The 16,245-nt window shown below is 29.2% G+C and overlaps 1 protein-coding gene across 1 annotated transcript; it reads right to left on the reverse strand.

Annotated features, from left to right (window-relative positions):
• Window positions 1-2,098: 2,098 nt before the first annotated feature.
• Window positions 2,099-2,744, reverse strand: LOC112705391 (uncharacterized). The gene is made up of 2 exons (XM_072200250.1): window positions 2,433-2,744; window positions 2,099-2,374 (listed from the first exon to the last, which is right to left on the reverse strand). The coding sequence occupies exons 1-2, from the start codon at window positions 2,742-2,744 to the stop codon at window positions 2,099-2,101; spliced, it is 588 nt and encodes a 195-aa protein (XP_072056351.1).
• Window positions 2,745-16,245: the final 13,501 nt, after the last annotated feature.

A 16,245-nucleotide genomic window follows, 5' to 3' on the forward strand; every position in this document is an offset into this window, starting at 1 on the left:
TTTATTTCCTTTTTCTTTGGGTGAGGAAATGTATTTTCATATAAATTAGATTTAATTTATATTGCAAGTGAAAAAAAATTAACCATATTAAATGTATATATCAAATTAATTATTCGTATAAAATATATATTAATTATTAACATAATATAATATACATATTAAAAATAAAACAATAATAATGATTTGGTAGTTTTTTGAAAAACGAATTATAAATTGAAGTCATAGTTATGTACTATTATAGAGAATTGTTACGGTACTCTTATAAAAGTATTGAGTTTGATGATCTAAGTTAGAGGTTAATATTTATTTCCAGGTTTACTAAATTTTCAAAACTAATTTTTAAATAATTAATTTTATTTAATGAAAAAATTAAACCCATAATTTCTCAATCTCATACAATATATAGAATTATCCGCAATTTCAACACCGATATAATAAGTGTAAATATTTTATTAGTTTAATAATATAAAATGTAAAAATGTGTGAAATTAAAATCATATGAATTAAAAAATACGAAAAACTAATAAAATATTTGTATAATATATATAATAAAAATTTATAAAATATTAGAGATATAACCATTAATCTTACCTAAAAATTATTATATAATTGTGTTGATTAATTAATGCGTATCTTGTTTGTTCCAAGAAATGTCACAATCGTTCTATTCTATATGTCCTTAGCTTTATTAATATTTTCTTTTTAACGGATCTATGTCAAAAGATTTGTTGGTCAGTTACTTTCTCCTTTTTTCTTTGTTTAGATTTCATGCTTTATTTTGAGTTGATCTAATTAGATATTCGGGATACTGTTTTTGTTTCTTCTGCATGCTGAACCTTTCCTCATAAAGCAGCTTTTCTTGTTTTATGCTCACACTTGTATTTTTAGAGTAAATAACTAAATATAAAATTATGCTAGTGCGTGATAACTTGATATATACCTCACTGCTTTAATTTATTAAATAAAACCAGAAATAGAAACATTGAAAAAAGGTTATTATTAGAATAAATTAAACAACATAAAAAGTATGTATTGCGTGCTCCTTATTAATTCGCCCAAAGTAGCCTTATATAGTAAGAGATGGTATATTCTGAAAGCTGTGCGTTAAGCCTCTGATTGGATAAAATTTAAGATTAAAACTTGGTCATCGTATTAGATATTGTGTTATATAAATATATACATATAATTTCTTTTTATTAAAAGTAAAATTATAGTATATGAATAAAATTACAATCAACGAATTAAAACAAAAATTTACTAAATTTTGAATTTATCTGTATTATCTTAAAAGTACCTTTTTTCTATTGAAATATAATACTTAAACATATAACAAATTTCTTTTATATATTTGATATTTGATAGTTTCGTTAAGCTATAATAAAAAAGAAACTTTAGTAAAATATAATATTATTGAGCTATTTAATTAAAATTATAAAGTCAGTATTATCATTATAAGTATTTACATATATATAAGATTTTAAATTTAATTACTTAGTTAAGTTTAATTTAATTTTTAACAAAAACTGATTTATATATCCAAAGTTGTTTAATATTTATCCAGATAGTTACGTTCTTTATTGTGCGGCTAAAATTTGTATATATAAAAAATTTTAATGTCAAATATAAAAATATTTGATCATTTTAATATTTTATAGAATTGTGGTGGTAGTACAAAATGTCAATAATAAAAAAAATTTTAATTATAAAAGAATAAAATGTTACTGACATTTTGTAATAAAAAATATTATTTTAATTATTAAAACACAAAACGCCATTCACGTTTTGTTAAAAAATATTATTTTAATTAAAAAAACACAAAATGTTATTGACATTTTGTATATGACCATAGTAATATTTAACACATAATTTGATTAATCATAGAGGATTTCACCGAGTTAAACCCTAAAGTGGTTCCTGAGATTCATAAAATGCACTGATTTAGTCCATGACTTCCCAATTGCACTAATTACGTTCTCCAGATTGTTAAAATGTATCAACGTAGTCCCTCTCGAATTTTTCGTTCATATTGCTTGCCGACGGGAGTGACGTGGCGAATGATTGCCACGCTGGAGGATAGAAAACGCCGTCGTATTGGCGATCATTCCTCTCCCCCTCCTTCTCGTGCTTCTCCCTCTTCAACCTCTCTCAATTCCTCCAAAGTCTTCCTCCCATTCTTCTTCTTGTTCTCATTCTTCACTTCCCCATCATTATCATCCCCATCACCCTTTTCATCGGCGCCATTACGAATCTCAAGATACCAAGGCATCTTCACACCCTTCCCTGCTCCCCCATACGGCCCTAACCTATACTTTTCATCCTCGGGACCCACCACCACCCCCGAGGACTTCCCTTCTTCTTTTTTCATCCTCTTCTCCTTCTTCCACCCTTCCCTTTCCCCTAACAACTCCTTCCTCTTCTCGATTTCTCAGTACAGGATCAAAAATCTTAATCCCCTCGAACAAGTTAATGTGTCTGTTGTCACCCAAATTCTTCAATTCCGGTTCTTCTTCTTCTTCCTCCCTCTTCTCTTCCTTTGCCTTGGCCTTAACGAGAGGAGCCAAACCCTTGGCGGTGCAGAGGTGCTCGAGGCAGAGCTCGACGTCGCGCTTTCTGACTTCGTCGCACTTGATCTGCTCGTTTCTGGTGGCTTGCTCCTCATCGCGGCGGACCTTTTCCCTGTTCTTGTAGTTGTAGACGTTCCACCGCTTCTGCGGGAGAATGTTGAGACCGCCATGGCCTCCCATTTTTGGTGGCTTAACGATTTTGCTTGCTGATGTTGAAAATTATTGGCTGTGAAATTTGTAATATCGATGAACTATGAGTTTGATGATTGGCCTTTTTCGATTTTTCCAGCGAGAGATACGATATTGATAACAAATTTACAATACTTTGTTGTGAATTTAGTTTGGAACACGTTGTGTGTCCGCGGGTGTAATTGGAAATTCTGAAAACTCTATGCCAAATCAATATGATCCTTCTTCTCTGTCTTCAATTTGTGTCGCCTCTCCATGTGGCTTCCTGCAACCAAGGAGATGGAAGGTGAAAAAATTCAATGCCGGAAGAACAAGGACAAAAAAATTAAGAAACTAATTAGCAAATTAACAAAAGAATACAACGCAGCAAAAACACAGCAAAGAAAGGACTCACCTACTAGAATTTTGGCGAAAATGGCGAGAAGCAAAGCAACATAGAAAGACCGCAAGAAGCACCGTAATAGGCAAGAACTACGAGCATCACGGCGAAGAGGATAAGAAGTTGCTCGGCCGACACGGACAGAAGGGGATAGCAACTTTAGAGTTGGGGATGATGGCTTGGGTCTCTAGCGTGACAATCATTCGCCACGTCACTCTCGCCGGCAAAAAATATGAACGACAAATTCAAGAGGGACCATGTTGATGCATTTTTTGGAATATGAAGAACGTAATTAGTGCGATTGGGAAGTTATGGACTAAATCGGTACATTTTGTAAATCTCAAGACTACTTTGGAATTTAACTCGGATTTCACCCCTAATAATACAATATTAAAACGAAAAAGATCTTGTGGTGCATGGTTTGGACACTCTTGAGTATTAATGATTAGTAAAAAAGGAAAAAGGGGTTAGGAAGCTATTTTTAACATAAGCTAAGAGAGGGGTAGTTGCGTGAATGCTTTGTGTAGTTACAAGCAGTTGACAGTTCAGACAATATAGTAGCTAGTAAGAGCGGCGGATTTAGAAAATATTTTTCGTAACAATAATTTTTATAATTAAAATTTGTTATTATAAACCATAATTAATTTTAAAATTATTTAACTAATAAATTAAATATTAAAATAATAATTTAAAGAATAATATATAATTTAAAATTCTATTCTTTTAAATTTTATATTTTAAAAAAATTATATAATTTTTTATTGTTAATATAATTAAATATTTTTTGTATGTTCTCAAAAAATTATTTAAAAATTTATCTCCCATAGGATTAGTCAATTCTTTATTATATTTATAGTTAAAAAAATTCTTTCAATTAATATCGTTGTTAAAAAAATAAATTTATGATATTCAATAATGGTGATATTTTTTAAAATATTTCTCTAATACTAGAAAAGATAAATTTATAAGCTTAAATTAATTTATTAATAAATATAATATTATTTAGTTCTTTCCTATTAAATATTTAAAATCAAAGTTTATATATTTATAAATGATTAAAATCAAATATAACAAACTAATTCAATAACATTGTGGACTTATTGTTCTGGAGAATTCAATATATAACATTGTGTCTTTATGATTATGGGATCACATTTATTTGTATAGTAGAACAAATAAAATTTATTATTAAATATTATTTGAAAATTTTTCAAAATTTAATAGGGGTATTTGCCCCACACCATTACAAGTGCATCCCCCTGGCGAGCATTAATTTTGGGGTGTATTGGGTGAATTTTTTATCTTTATGGACATTTTTAATATCTGTATGATTTTCTTTATGTAATTTTTTCCATTTCTTTTTACCTAAATGTTAAATGTGTATGATATCGTGAGAGTTTAGACTTCTATATATATCAGAATTTTTATAAAAGAAAAAAGAGATTTAAGGTTAAGATTTTAGTTGTTTAATTTTCATAACAGTTTTGTATCTTGTTGAATAAGAATAATATCCACTTTTTTATCTTAATTATTTATTTCTTGATGAATGCACAAAACCGGCTCCTGCTTCTTCCAAACTACTGCAACAAACATTCATCTATTCAGGGACATCAATAATATATTACGTGTACAAAAAATAAATTATCAAATTAATTATAATATATTTTTGTATTATATGTATATTTTTAATTATTTTAATATATATTTTAAATTTTATCATATATTCTATACAAATAATTAATTTAGTAGTTAATTTTTAGTGGATACAAAATATTATATTACTGTCATGATATATATATATATATATATATATATATATGTCACATCTGATCTTTCTAGAGAGCAAAGTAAACACTGCACAAAAATAGTCGGAAAATTCGATCACAGGAATAACAATGTGGTTGTATATTTAAAGCTAGCAAACTCTTATATATATCTCCTATATTCACAAATTAATTTACTTATTTTGTAAGTAATTGGTCATAACAAACTTTTTAATCAGTTTCTATAATAATTATACTCTAACTAACTACTTTTTATCCTAATTAACTCCACACACTTTAGTCAAATAATAGTAATTCATATACACATATATATTAGAAAATAAATTAAATATAATATGTATTTATATACAAATATATAATAATTAATTTAGAAGCTGATGATTTTTTGTGTGCACATAATAATTTTAAAAGGTTTGTTTATTTTAATGGTTGATTATTATATTAAAAAATATATAAAAAATTGTATAAATATATATAGATACATAATGACTAATTTAATAATTTTTTTGTGATAAATATGATTTTAGTTTTTAAATTTTAATCCAAAATCTAAAATAATTTCAAGAGCTTTTGCATTTGATTTCGTCCCTAAGATTAATTTTGATTTTATAATCATCCTTTTACAAAAGAAAAAAAAATTACCTTTTGCACAATTTTACTCCTAATAAAAATAATAATTACAATTCTTTTTAAAAAATTCCTTCTTTTATAATTCCCACCCTCAGCATTTAACAAATCCCACCCCTCAATAGTGTCGTCCATTGTAGCCACTTCGCCTTTCATAGATGATCTTTCTTTTAGTCTCTTTCATAATCAACAATAAAATTAATATTCAAAATTTTTGAAATAAAAAGAAAGAGAAGAGAGAGAAGGAGAGAGAGAGGAGGAGGTCACCACGCTCTTCTCTTGAATTTCTTCTCAAATTTGTACGCAAGCTTTGGATGGGTGATGTAGTAGCGTTGACTGTTGAGTGTAACATACGAAGGCCATCTTCTATGGAGGGCTCTGCATTGTCGGTGTAGAAGAAAGAGTAGGTGTGAATACGACGGTGGAGGGCAAAGACAGCTTTGGAACTCATAGAAATTATTCTTTCGATTGGAGGATGGTTCCTTTACTTCTGAGTTTCGAGCAGTGCTAGTGAACTCATATCTTCAACTGCGAGCATCATTGTTGAAGAAGAATGAATAGGAGATGACGATGAGGACGAAAACGCTGAAAAAGAGTGAGAAGACAGAAGGAATAATGATGGAGATTTTTTCTTAGGATAATAGTGAATGGGAAGAAATTCCGCCTATGCTACACTTGTGGTACATAGCCGGTCCCAAACCCAGATAAAAGAGGAGGGTTGTGTTAGACTTTCGACAACCAACATAAAATCTTAGTCAAATTTTTACGACACGGATCAAATCCGTTATTGCGCTAAAGTTAGATCATTGCCCGGAAGCAATGTGTTATATGGCTCGCGTATAGTGTCAAATGAGCCCGAGTGTAGTGTTAAATGAGTAAGGGTTCCCGCATTGTTGTAAATGGACGAGGGTAAATAAGCTAATTCACAAAAAAAAAAAAAGATAAAACTAAAGGTCGGAGCGACAGAAGGTTGAGATTTGGGGCATGGAACATAGGCTGATGTGGTATTATATAATTTAATACACATGTAAAATTATTTTACACTGATACTACATTAAAATTAAATTTTAATAAAAAATCAATAAAATTTTATCACTTATATAACTATCTTAATAGAATAAATAAAAATAATATTAAATTTAAAATTAAATTGAGATCAAATATTAGAGTAATAAATTTTATTTTTAATTTTAAATTACTATTTATGACATATGATTTTATTAATTCTGATAAATCATTTTGTGGCATCGAAATAAAATTGAACTTAAAATTAGTATTCAGATTTTTTTAAGTATGTTTGTTAAGTATTGACCACAATTAATTAGGATACTTGTCAATAATAAAAAAAACTTGAATTTTTTAATGGGATTAAATGCATAATTTCAACTTAGAGTAAATCACTAATTTCACACTCTAATTATGAAAACGTTGACAAAAAGACCTCATTTTTATTAACGATAAAAATATCTTCAGAATATTTTAAAATGTATAAAAGTATTCGATATTAAATATATATTCTTAAAAAATCTTTAAAAATTGAATTTTATTAAATTTTGCAAGCATTATTAGAAAAAAAAATATACTTAAAATTTGGTGATTTAATGCTAAATAAATTTTTTATCAATAGCAACAATACTTTAAAAAAAATTCTATAAATCAAGTTTTTATATGATATTTTGTATATATTTTATAAATAGTTATCTAAATATTTTTACAAAATTTTAGATCAAATGCATAAATAGTTTACTAAATACAAAAGTTGTTTTTCACGTTTTAAATAAATAATATTATTTTTTGGTATTTTTGCCAAATTTTATAATATGTTATGAATATTTTTATCATTATCAAAAGTGTGGATTATTCTATCTTAACAGCTATCTAAGTATTATTCATTTTATACATTATATGGATATCAAAAATTAGCTAACAATCAACATAGTTTTATATTTATCATAAAAATACTTTGAATGTTATTTTTGTTATTTTTCTTACATTGAATGTTCTTTCTCTTGCAATGTAGCAAACAGAAAAAAGAAAAAAGAACACAATAATTTATTTCTGTGTTCATGAACATAAAAATACTTTGAATGTTATTTTTGTTATTTATTATACAATGTAGCAAACAGAAAAAGAACACACTCTTGCTGTGAGAGTGTAATGACCAATGACTTTGTTTGACACCACAATAATAATCTAAACACAGGGCAACGAAATCTGTATCTGCGGTTCCTTTTGTTCCATAAAGCCACACAAGTCATTCTCAACTTGATTGCATATGCAACAAACTAAATCCATTTCCTCAAATTCAAAAAGGCTATTAAAGCAGAGGGTACGGTGCACAATAATGTCTCTCTCCAACTCTCACAATTTTCCTACCCTGGCTTCATTGAACCTAGGACTATTTCATACTCCCAGGTATTATCGCATTCTCTTCTACTATATTTCATCATTCTCTCCACTTACGTTGCAACTACACATTCCCTCATTAAGTTATATTATTTATATATATGAATTAAGAAATGAGTAATATTAGCAAGTTAATTTTTTCCAGCAAATATTAATCAATATTTTAAAAATTATTTTATTTATATTAAATAAAATCATCGATCTTAAATTTTAAATCTTTTAAAAATGATAGTTTTTTGAATTAAAAAATAAGTAATAATAATTAATTAAAAGTTAATTTTCTATATTTTTTTCAAAATATTTACTCTATTTGATTTTAAATAATTGTTATTAAATTATATTTAATTTTATATATGAATTAAGAAATATGTGCCTTTGAATTAATCTAAGTGATTCCATTAAGTTATCTTTATTAAATTATTCACAGCCAATAATAATGTTCAACCAGTCTTGTTAATATGCACCTAAAAATATATTTTAAAATATTATAAAAAATATTTTTATTGTATTTAGTTTTTCATGATATTTTTTATGATATTTTTTAGTTTGGCAAATTAAAGATTAATCCGTTAAAGATTTGAACTTTATTTAAGAATTGTTGTTGGCTAATAAGCTATTCATACACAAGATAAGATTCAGATCTTACACACTTTTCACACTTATTTAAATGAACAAATAAAATAAATATAGACCAACCAAATTGGTTAGAAACATGCATTATTCTTATTAATCATTCTATATCTATACTTGTTTCTCTTATTCTTTTCATAATTATTCTTTTTTTCTCTAGCAATTAACAGTGTTATTACTAAAAATTAATTAATTGATGTTGTCTAATTTCTTAAAATAAACAGTTATTTAGAAAAAAAAGTTACATATAAATAACAAATACAAACAACAATGAGTGATCTTATACACAATTTAGAAAATAAAAATATAGGGTAATTCACCTACACAAACCAAAACAACTCTAATTTTACGTGTATTTTTTAAATTTAAAAACTTTACGTAGTTGTCTCGTTGCATATTTTTATGTAAATCGAATTCATCGAATTTGAATTAGGATAACTAACAGTAAATCGAATCAACAAGTTTCGATTTATATGGCCAATTTAGTTCCCCTTTAGTAAATCGAATCTATTGAAGTTAATTTACAGTGGGTTGGTATTGATTCGAATTTCACCACAGTAAATTGAAACAAGCAGTTTCGATTTGTCACCCTTACTAAATCGAATCTAATGGCTTCGATTTACAGCCATTGAGAGTCCGTAGTAAATCGAAGCTAATGGAGTCGATTTACTTACAATAGGCCTATGTATAAAATTCGAATTCAGCTGTTTCGAATTACAATCAACATTCGAAACCCCGAATCCCACCACAAACAACTCTCCTCGAAGATTTTGGAAAGAAACTAACCCCACAAAATTCAAATTTGTAAACATGGAGGACGATCCAAATCGTATCTATCAGTTAGACGGAGTTGCGCATATTGTCGGTGCTGTCCATGAAGAGGTTAGTGAATGAAAATTTTTGTTTCAATATAATGTAGTCATGATAGTAATATTAGCATGCTTCTTGTAGTAGTTGTTTACAGTCTTTAGTTAGGAATTAGAAAATTAATTTTTACAATATAATCACTAGTTAGAAGTAGTAAGTTATTAGTTGGTTAAATTTTGAGAACTTGAAATGCTACCTAAAATTGTTAGTTAGGATAGTGATTGTAGATTGTGTTAGATTTTTTAAGTTGTTAGTTTTATATTCAGTGAGAAGTAGACCAACTATTGCAGTCATGATGCTAATTAAGTATTGCAATATATTTTATACATTGAAGATAAATTTTGTTCAGAGTAGTCATGTATTTGAGCCCATTTAGTTTTAGCATTTTCTCTTTTGTTTGATAGTGTGAAATTCAATGTTTGGATTTAGCTTTTAATCGAACATTGTTTTGTTATGGCTGTTAAAAAAATTTGCTATCGTTATGCAGCCCCATCGATGAATCACCAGCATGAGAAGGCAACACGATATGTCTCTGGATGACAGGATCGTGTCGTACTTCCAGGTGGCCGGTTTATACCATCTTGCAAGGCCGAACGAGACTTGATTTAGATTAGATAAGCCACTAGTGAGTGCATTCGTCGAGAGATGGCGTCCAGAGATGCATACTTTTCACATGCAGTTCAGGAAGCGTACGATCACGGTGCAGGATGTACCGTACCAGTTAGGGCTCCCGATTGACGGTCAGTATATCTGCGGATGCCTCACGGACTTTGAGCGACATATCGAAGGTAGTAGTTCAGCGTGGGCATGGTTCGAAGAGCTGTTGGGTGTTTTACCTCCTGCGAACTGCATCGACAAGTTCACGGTGAAGTGCACTTGGATGCAAGAGACATTTAGTGATGGTGCAGACAATGAGAAGGTTAGGAGGTATGCCCGGGAGTATATCATGATGATCTTATCGATGTAGCTATTCGGTGATAAGTATGGTACACGTCTTCACATTCATAGGGTAGCCAGGCTAGAGGACATGGGACGATATAGTTAGGGGTATGTTGCTGTGTGTCATGGTTATATTGGTACATGTATCGTATGGCCAACAGAAATGTCGTCAAGTTAGCCGGTCCATTATAGCTCATGCAGTCATGGATCTTCTGGAGGTTCTCTGGTCTCCGGCCTGATGAATTTGATGTTTTTCATTGGTCGTTGGCGTCGAGGTACTTACTTTTGGGTTATGCAACATGTTTTTAATTAGTTATCGGTTTATTTCTGTCGTTGATAAAATATTTTGGTTTTTAGATGGTCAGGTTATCAGCCGACGTTGAGCGACAAGGGGCCTTGAGTCACGCATCAGAGGTTTATGATAGATTTACTTCAATCCGGGAATGTGAGTATTTATGATTTTAATATGTTCATCGCTAATATTATGTTGGCACTGTTTACTGTTTATGATTACTAACGATAAGTACTTTTGTTCACAGTTCGTGTGGATGCCATAGTATTTGCGATTATTGGATTCCAACACTTTATACTTAACCCCACGGCAAATGCTATAAGTCTTCACGCTTAATACGACTTCCTCTTTATTCTGAAACTGATGACTAACTTGGAATTTAGAAAGAGCTCTTATATTATGTGTATCTCTGGCCCCAAAACCAACAAGTACTCCTAAATTCCCTGCTGTCCATGGAATCCAAGTCCAAAGTTGAAAAGTGCAGGAGGTACTGATGAGTTCCTGAACTAGATGGTCCTCCACCCACAACTGGAGTAGTCCTTGCTATATCATCATCACTACCATCAATTATCGTGGCGGGATCCACATCATCATCATCATGTAAGGCATCCTCGACACCATCCGGCCACCCTCTTCGAAAACCAGGACCATAACAGGAGTTTCGAACGTCGCAATCGCAAACTCACCCAACGGTCCAGTATCACCTATTTCTCCGTCAAGACTGTGATTTATATTAGCCGCAAAGGATGAAGATGCAACTAAAACTGCCTCAGGTGCAATCACCAGCACAGATGACAAGGCGACAAGAGGCATTGAACTAGAGCAGGTTGGCATTGCTGAGGATTGAGGATTTCGGTTCGAACCTCCAGAATTACAGACCACATCCACAAGCTTCGCCAACATCTCAAGGATCTTCACCTCGGGAAACTGACGATGACAATGGAACAGAAGTTGCAAATTTTTGTTGCTGCATATGACGAATGAATCGTACTTCATATCATCGCTCAGCATGCAAATCAGAATTCTGTAAAATAACTTCTCCACCCGTTTCATGCCAAGCAGCCCCAGTTTTTGGAGTATAGTATTCTGAAACTCGGTGAAACTCGTCAAAGGTTTGAGAAAAATACCCAACAGATCCTTATCGGTGAATTTAATTCCCGATCACGTTTTAGTGCTCTAGAACTAAAAAACTCTCATCACTAGTCATTATGAGTCCCACTATGATGAAAAATTCATGTTCAACTCGTATGTATATATATTAAGCATATACTAAATCGAATTAACTCCTTTCGATTTATTTATATAGTAGAAATCATAATAAATCAAAGCTAATCGAGTTGATTTGTCATTAGCGAGTACTGAGTATAAATTAAATTCAGTACATTGGATTTATTAATGGAGTTAAATCGAAACTTATTGATTCGATTTAGTAGTAGTCATATAAATCGAAATTAATTGATTCGATTTAGTTGTACTTGGCCTAATTTGAATTCATTTAATTCGATTTACATGTGAATTTTAAACAAATAATTTGAATAAAATAGATTCGATTTAGTGGTATGAACCTAATTTAAATTTAATGAATTTAATTACGTTAAAACATACAACAAGATATTCTACACGTAAAATTAGTTTCATTTTGGTTTATGAAGGTCATTTACCAAAAAATATATCTTAAGAATATAGAAGGATTTTGGTGAGTGATACATGCACAGAAGGCCTAGAACGTCCCTTTCTTATTGGTGTGCTGCTTTCACTACTGTGAGATTCGATTTATGTCAAAGAGCATAAGCTCAGAAAATGTGAATATGAAATGTGCAGCTGATAAGAGTGAACTTGGACACCCCATAATGTGAAAAATGGACCCTATTGGCCTATATATATAGATTTGGCTTCAGTTTAGGGTGCTGGCTTACTACCACTACTTTCACTATAATTTTGCTTAGTGTTGTGTGCAAGTGGTGTGTCGGGAAAGTAAAGAAAGAAACAAGTATATGTGGCTGCTCCTAGAAGATGGAAGCTATAATATAATTATATAGGTACAATAATAATAATAATATATATATACCAATGACAATGAATTCAAATGTGGCATAGCCATTAAGCTAGATTCATTGTGTTAGTTATTGGGATCACTAATATGAAAGATTGTGACAGTCGGCCAAACCCTATATGCATAGGTCATGGAAGAAGCAGCAGTTTTAAATTTCCATTTTATTTATAGGTTATCTTTTCATTATATATGGATTAATTTTGTAGGAGACAAATGGGGCTCATTTTTTTAGATGTTATAAAATGAAGGGTATATGGTAATATTATGTAAATTAATGTAATACATTGATATGAAATGGAATAACGTTAGAATAAATCGCCACTAATGATTTGAACTAGTGATAAAAAAATACACTTAATACATGAGTAACAATTTGATAGAGGATAAAATTTTTTGCTCAATGAAAATGAGAGTGACGATTTGTTTTAAAATCACTAACATGAAAAAATGGGTATTTTTATTTTTTTCAATAATTCTCAACCATTAATTAATGATCCAACAGGTCCTAACTTCTCTTTTTCCTTCTCTCTCCACTCAAATTATGATTCACGATTTGATTTAAATTGTATTTAACAATTTATATAAAAACCGTTATTAATTCTATATATGTGCATTATATATGTTCAACTCTTATTTTATCTTATTATACCTATTTCATCGTCATATTAAAAATAAAAAGTACTATTTATTTGGCTAATTTTTTTTCTTTTTATATTAGAAACAAAGAAATTATAGGAAAAGAGAAATTACTTGAAGGGTTTTGTAATTTTTTAAAAAAAAAATAGAAATCATGAATAACGATTTTATTTTAATAATTTTCTCTAAAACAAATCATGTGTAATGATTTTATTTTAGTGAATTTTTTATTAAGTGATTTTTTTCTCTAAATAAGGCACTAATATAAATTTCCTATTGCACCATTCTCTAACAATTTCTCTTTACTTACAATTATAGTTATAACAGTAATTCATCCTTCTTAATTAGTATAGCAGTGATACATCAAGCATTTAGTAATAAGAAAAATAATTAGAGGACAAAAAATGTGACAAAATTATTGAAAAAAAAAACTTTTATTTTTTAAAATTGTCTGTTGATTTTTTTTCTAGCTCCCTTAACATTTTGAAAAATCCAAAAATTGTTATTTTTTACCCAAGATATTTTTTTCCAGACTCAAACTAGATATTTTATTTCGTTAAAATTAAATTCTTTGTTCACCTTGCTCTGTTATTTACCACCTAAATAAAGCCTAGTTACATATTAAAAAGATGTTTTGATAATTAGTAATTTAGGCAATTGTGTGTGTGAATAATATGGATGGATACTGGACATATGGTGCAGTCGGCCCCAGGGGCAGAATTAGATAAATACTAGAGGAGAATAAAAAATATTTTTAAATAAAATAAGACTAAAATAAAATTAACAAAAATAAATTAAAATTTATATATAAAAAATTAAAATTTAGCTATGAGGTTCCGCCTTTTGTCGGTCAAAATAGGGGTATTCATGGTCCGGTTCAGTTCGAAGATTTGGTTTATTTTTTAGTTTTTTAGGAATTAATTTGGTGTGATTTCACCAGATATAGGATTGGGTAAGGGTCTAAAAAAAAAAAGATCCGGTCATCATTTTTAGGTCGGGACTGTGCCATAGTTTGAGTTATCCGAATTCGGTCCGGTGGCCTGATCATGATATACAATTAATATTTTGTCTTATTAGTGATGAATGATGACTATTTTTATGTGGAATTTAAGTATTATAAACCTTAATATTTTGTGTTATTAGTCATTATAAAATTATAAGTTAATGTTTTATGTTTAAAATGCATAAAATTTTAGACTAATGCATAATATTATGTTATTTGTTTATTTAAATATTTGGTGTTATTAGATAATATTAGTATTGATTGTGGTTCTGTTTTAATTTTACGTAAGGGTTGGTTCTTGTTATATTTTTCTAAGTAAATTTTACCATGTTAGATAATAGTTGAAGTCTTAAAATTTAGGATATTTTCACATGCTAACTTATAAGAAAGTAATGTTAACGGTCCGAATTTTACTCAATTTTTATCCGGTATAATTATTGTTCGAAAGTATATAAATTTCATCAAATTTAAGATTGAATTCGATTCTAACAAATAGATCTCATATATATTTTAGATTGGATTTGAGTCACGTTAAATCTGGTTTTACCCTGTGAGCATGAACATTCCTAGGCCAAACCTTGGTATTGAAAGCAAAATGAAGAAAATTTACCTTTCTTCCAAAGTAAATAAAATAATAAAAAAAATTTATATAGGTGTAATCGGGGAAGCACTAAGTTTGACAGGCAAATGGCAGAAAAGTTTTGATGTATTGACTGCATGTCCATTTTTCAAAAAGTAAACATTTTCATTATTGCTTAGAGACCCATTATTGTCGAGAATGAGATGAAAGGAGGGAATAAATAAATAAATAAATAAAATAATTATTCTGTTACATGTCTTCAGTTATTACATATTATCATTTTTTTTAACCTGATGGTTTGTTAAAAGTCAATCCAAAACAAATGATACATATTATTATGTTAATAAAAAATAAAAAAATAATTCTTTTTCGTAAGTATTACATGTATGACACTTTTTAATTTTCATATGGAACTAGCAAATATGTTAAATTGGGTTATGAGAAGAGAGGGTACTGGACATGAATGTGGTGTCAGGAAGCCAACGAAATCGGATCGTGCGACATACCACCATCAACACGGATGGTCCGACTTGTAATGGCGAAAACGGAGGGTCCGAGTTGATGCATGTTGGACACGCGACACTCAACCCTTGCTCCCCAGACGGTGCCCCACATACATAGTTAAAAGGATGTAACAATAACTCTCACCATCCGAGTTTCACCTTTGAGCCTTCACTTTCACTTTCCATCCCCAAAACTTCATTGCTTTTCTTCATCCCTCTGGTGTTGGTGGTTTGTATGGTGGGGAGAATAAAAAAATGTAAAAAAAAATAAAATTAAAGATGTTGATCGTTCTGAGCTACATATTATGCACTATCTCAGTTTGTCTGATTATGTAAGTTTGTTTAAAATTTTTTTAAATTTTTATAATTATAGTTATTATTGTTAAAAATTTAATTGTTATTATTATTATTGTTAGGATTTGAACTTAGAAATATATATAGAATAATTAGGAGTAATTTTAATTTTTTTTATTTTTTTCACTATTTTTGTATGAAAATTATTATTGTTAGTGTGTTAATTATTATTATTGTTAGTGTGTTAATGATGATGATGCTGTATATAAATTGTTGTTGTTGCCGTGGTTAAAATAGAAACGCAATATTTTTTTTAATTTGTTTAATGTTTTTTTTATAATTTTTAGAATTTCGGTAGAAGTGAAATATTAAAATAGTTAGAAAATAAATTACAAAAATAAAAAGAGAAGTGCCGAACTGTTATTAAAAATTTTTTGGATACAATTTATTTTTTGAAATTTTTTATAAATTTTTAACTATTTATAATTGTTACAATATT

The sequence above is a fragment of the Arachis hypogaea genome, chromosome 8 (genome assembly GCF_003086295.3).
Source record: "Arachis hypogaea cultivar Tifrunner chromosome 8, arahy.Tifrunner.gnm2.J5K5, whole genome shotgun sequence".
NCBI lineage: Eukaryota > Viridiplantae > Streptophyta > Magnoliopsida > Fabales > Fabaceae > Arachis > Arachis hypogaea.

Excerpts from the sequence above, each read along its gene's own strand:
- LOC112705391 (XM_072200250.1), bottom strand. The coding sequence starts at position 2,744 with ATGGGAGGCCATGGCGGTCTCAACATTCTCCCGCAGAAGCGGTGGAAC. Across the intron at positions 2,375-2,432 it reads GGATTAAGATTTTTGATCCT|GAGAAGAGGATGAAAAAAGA; the intron begins GTACTGAGAAAT and ends GGGTGGAAGAAG.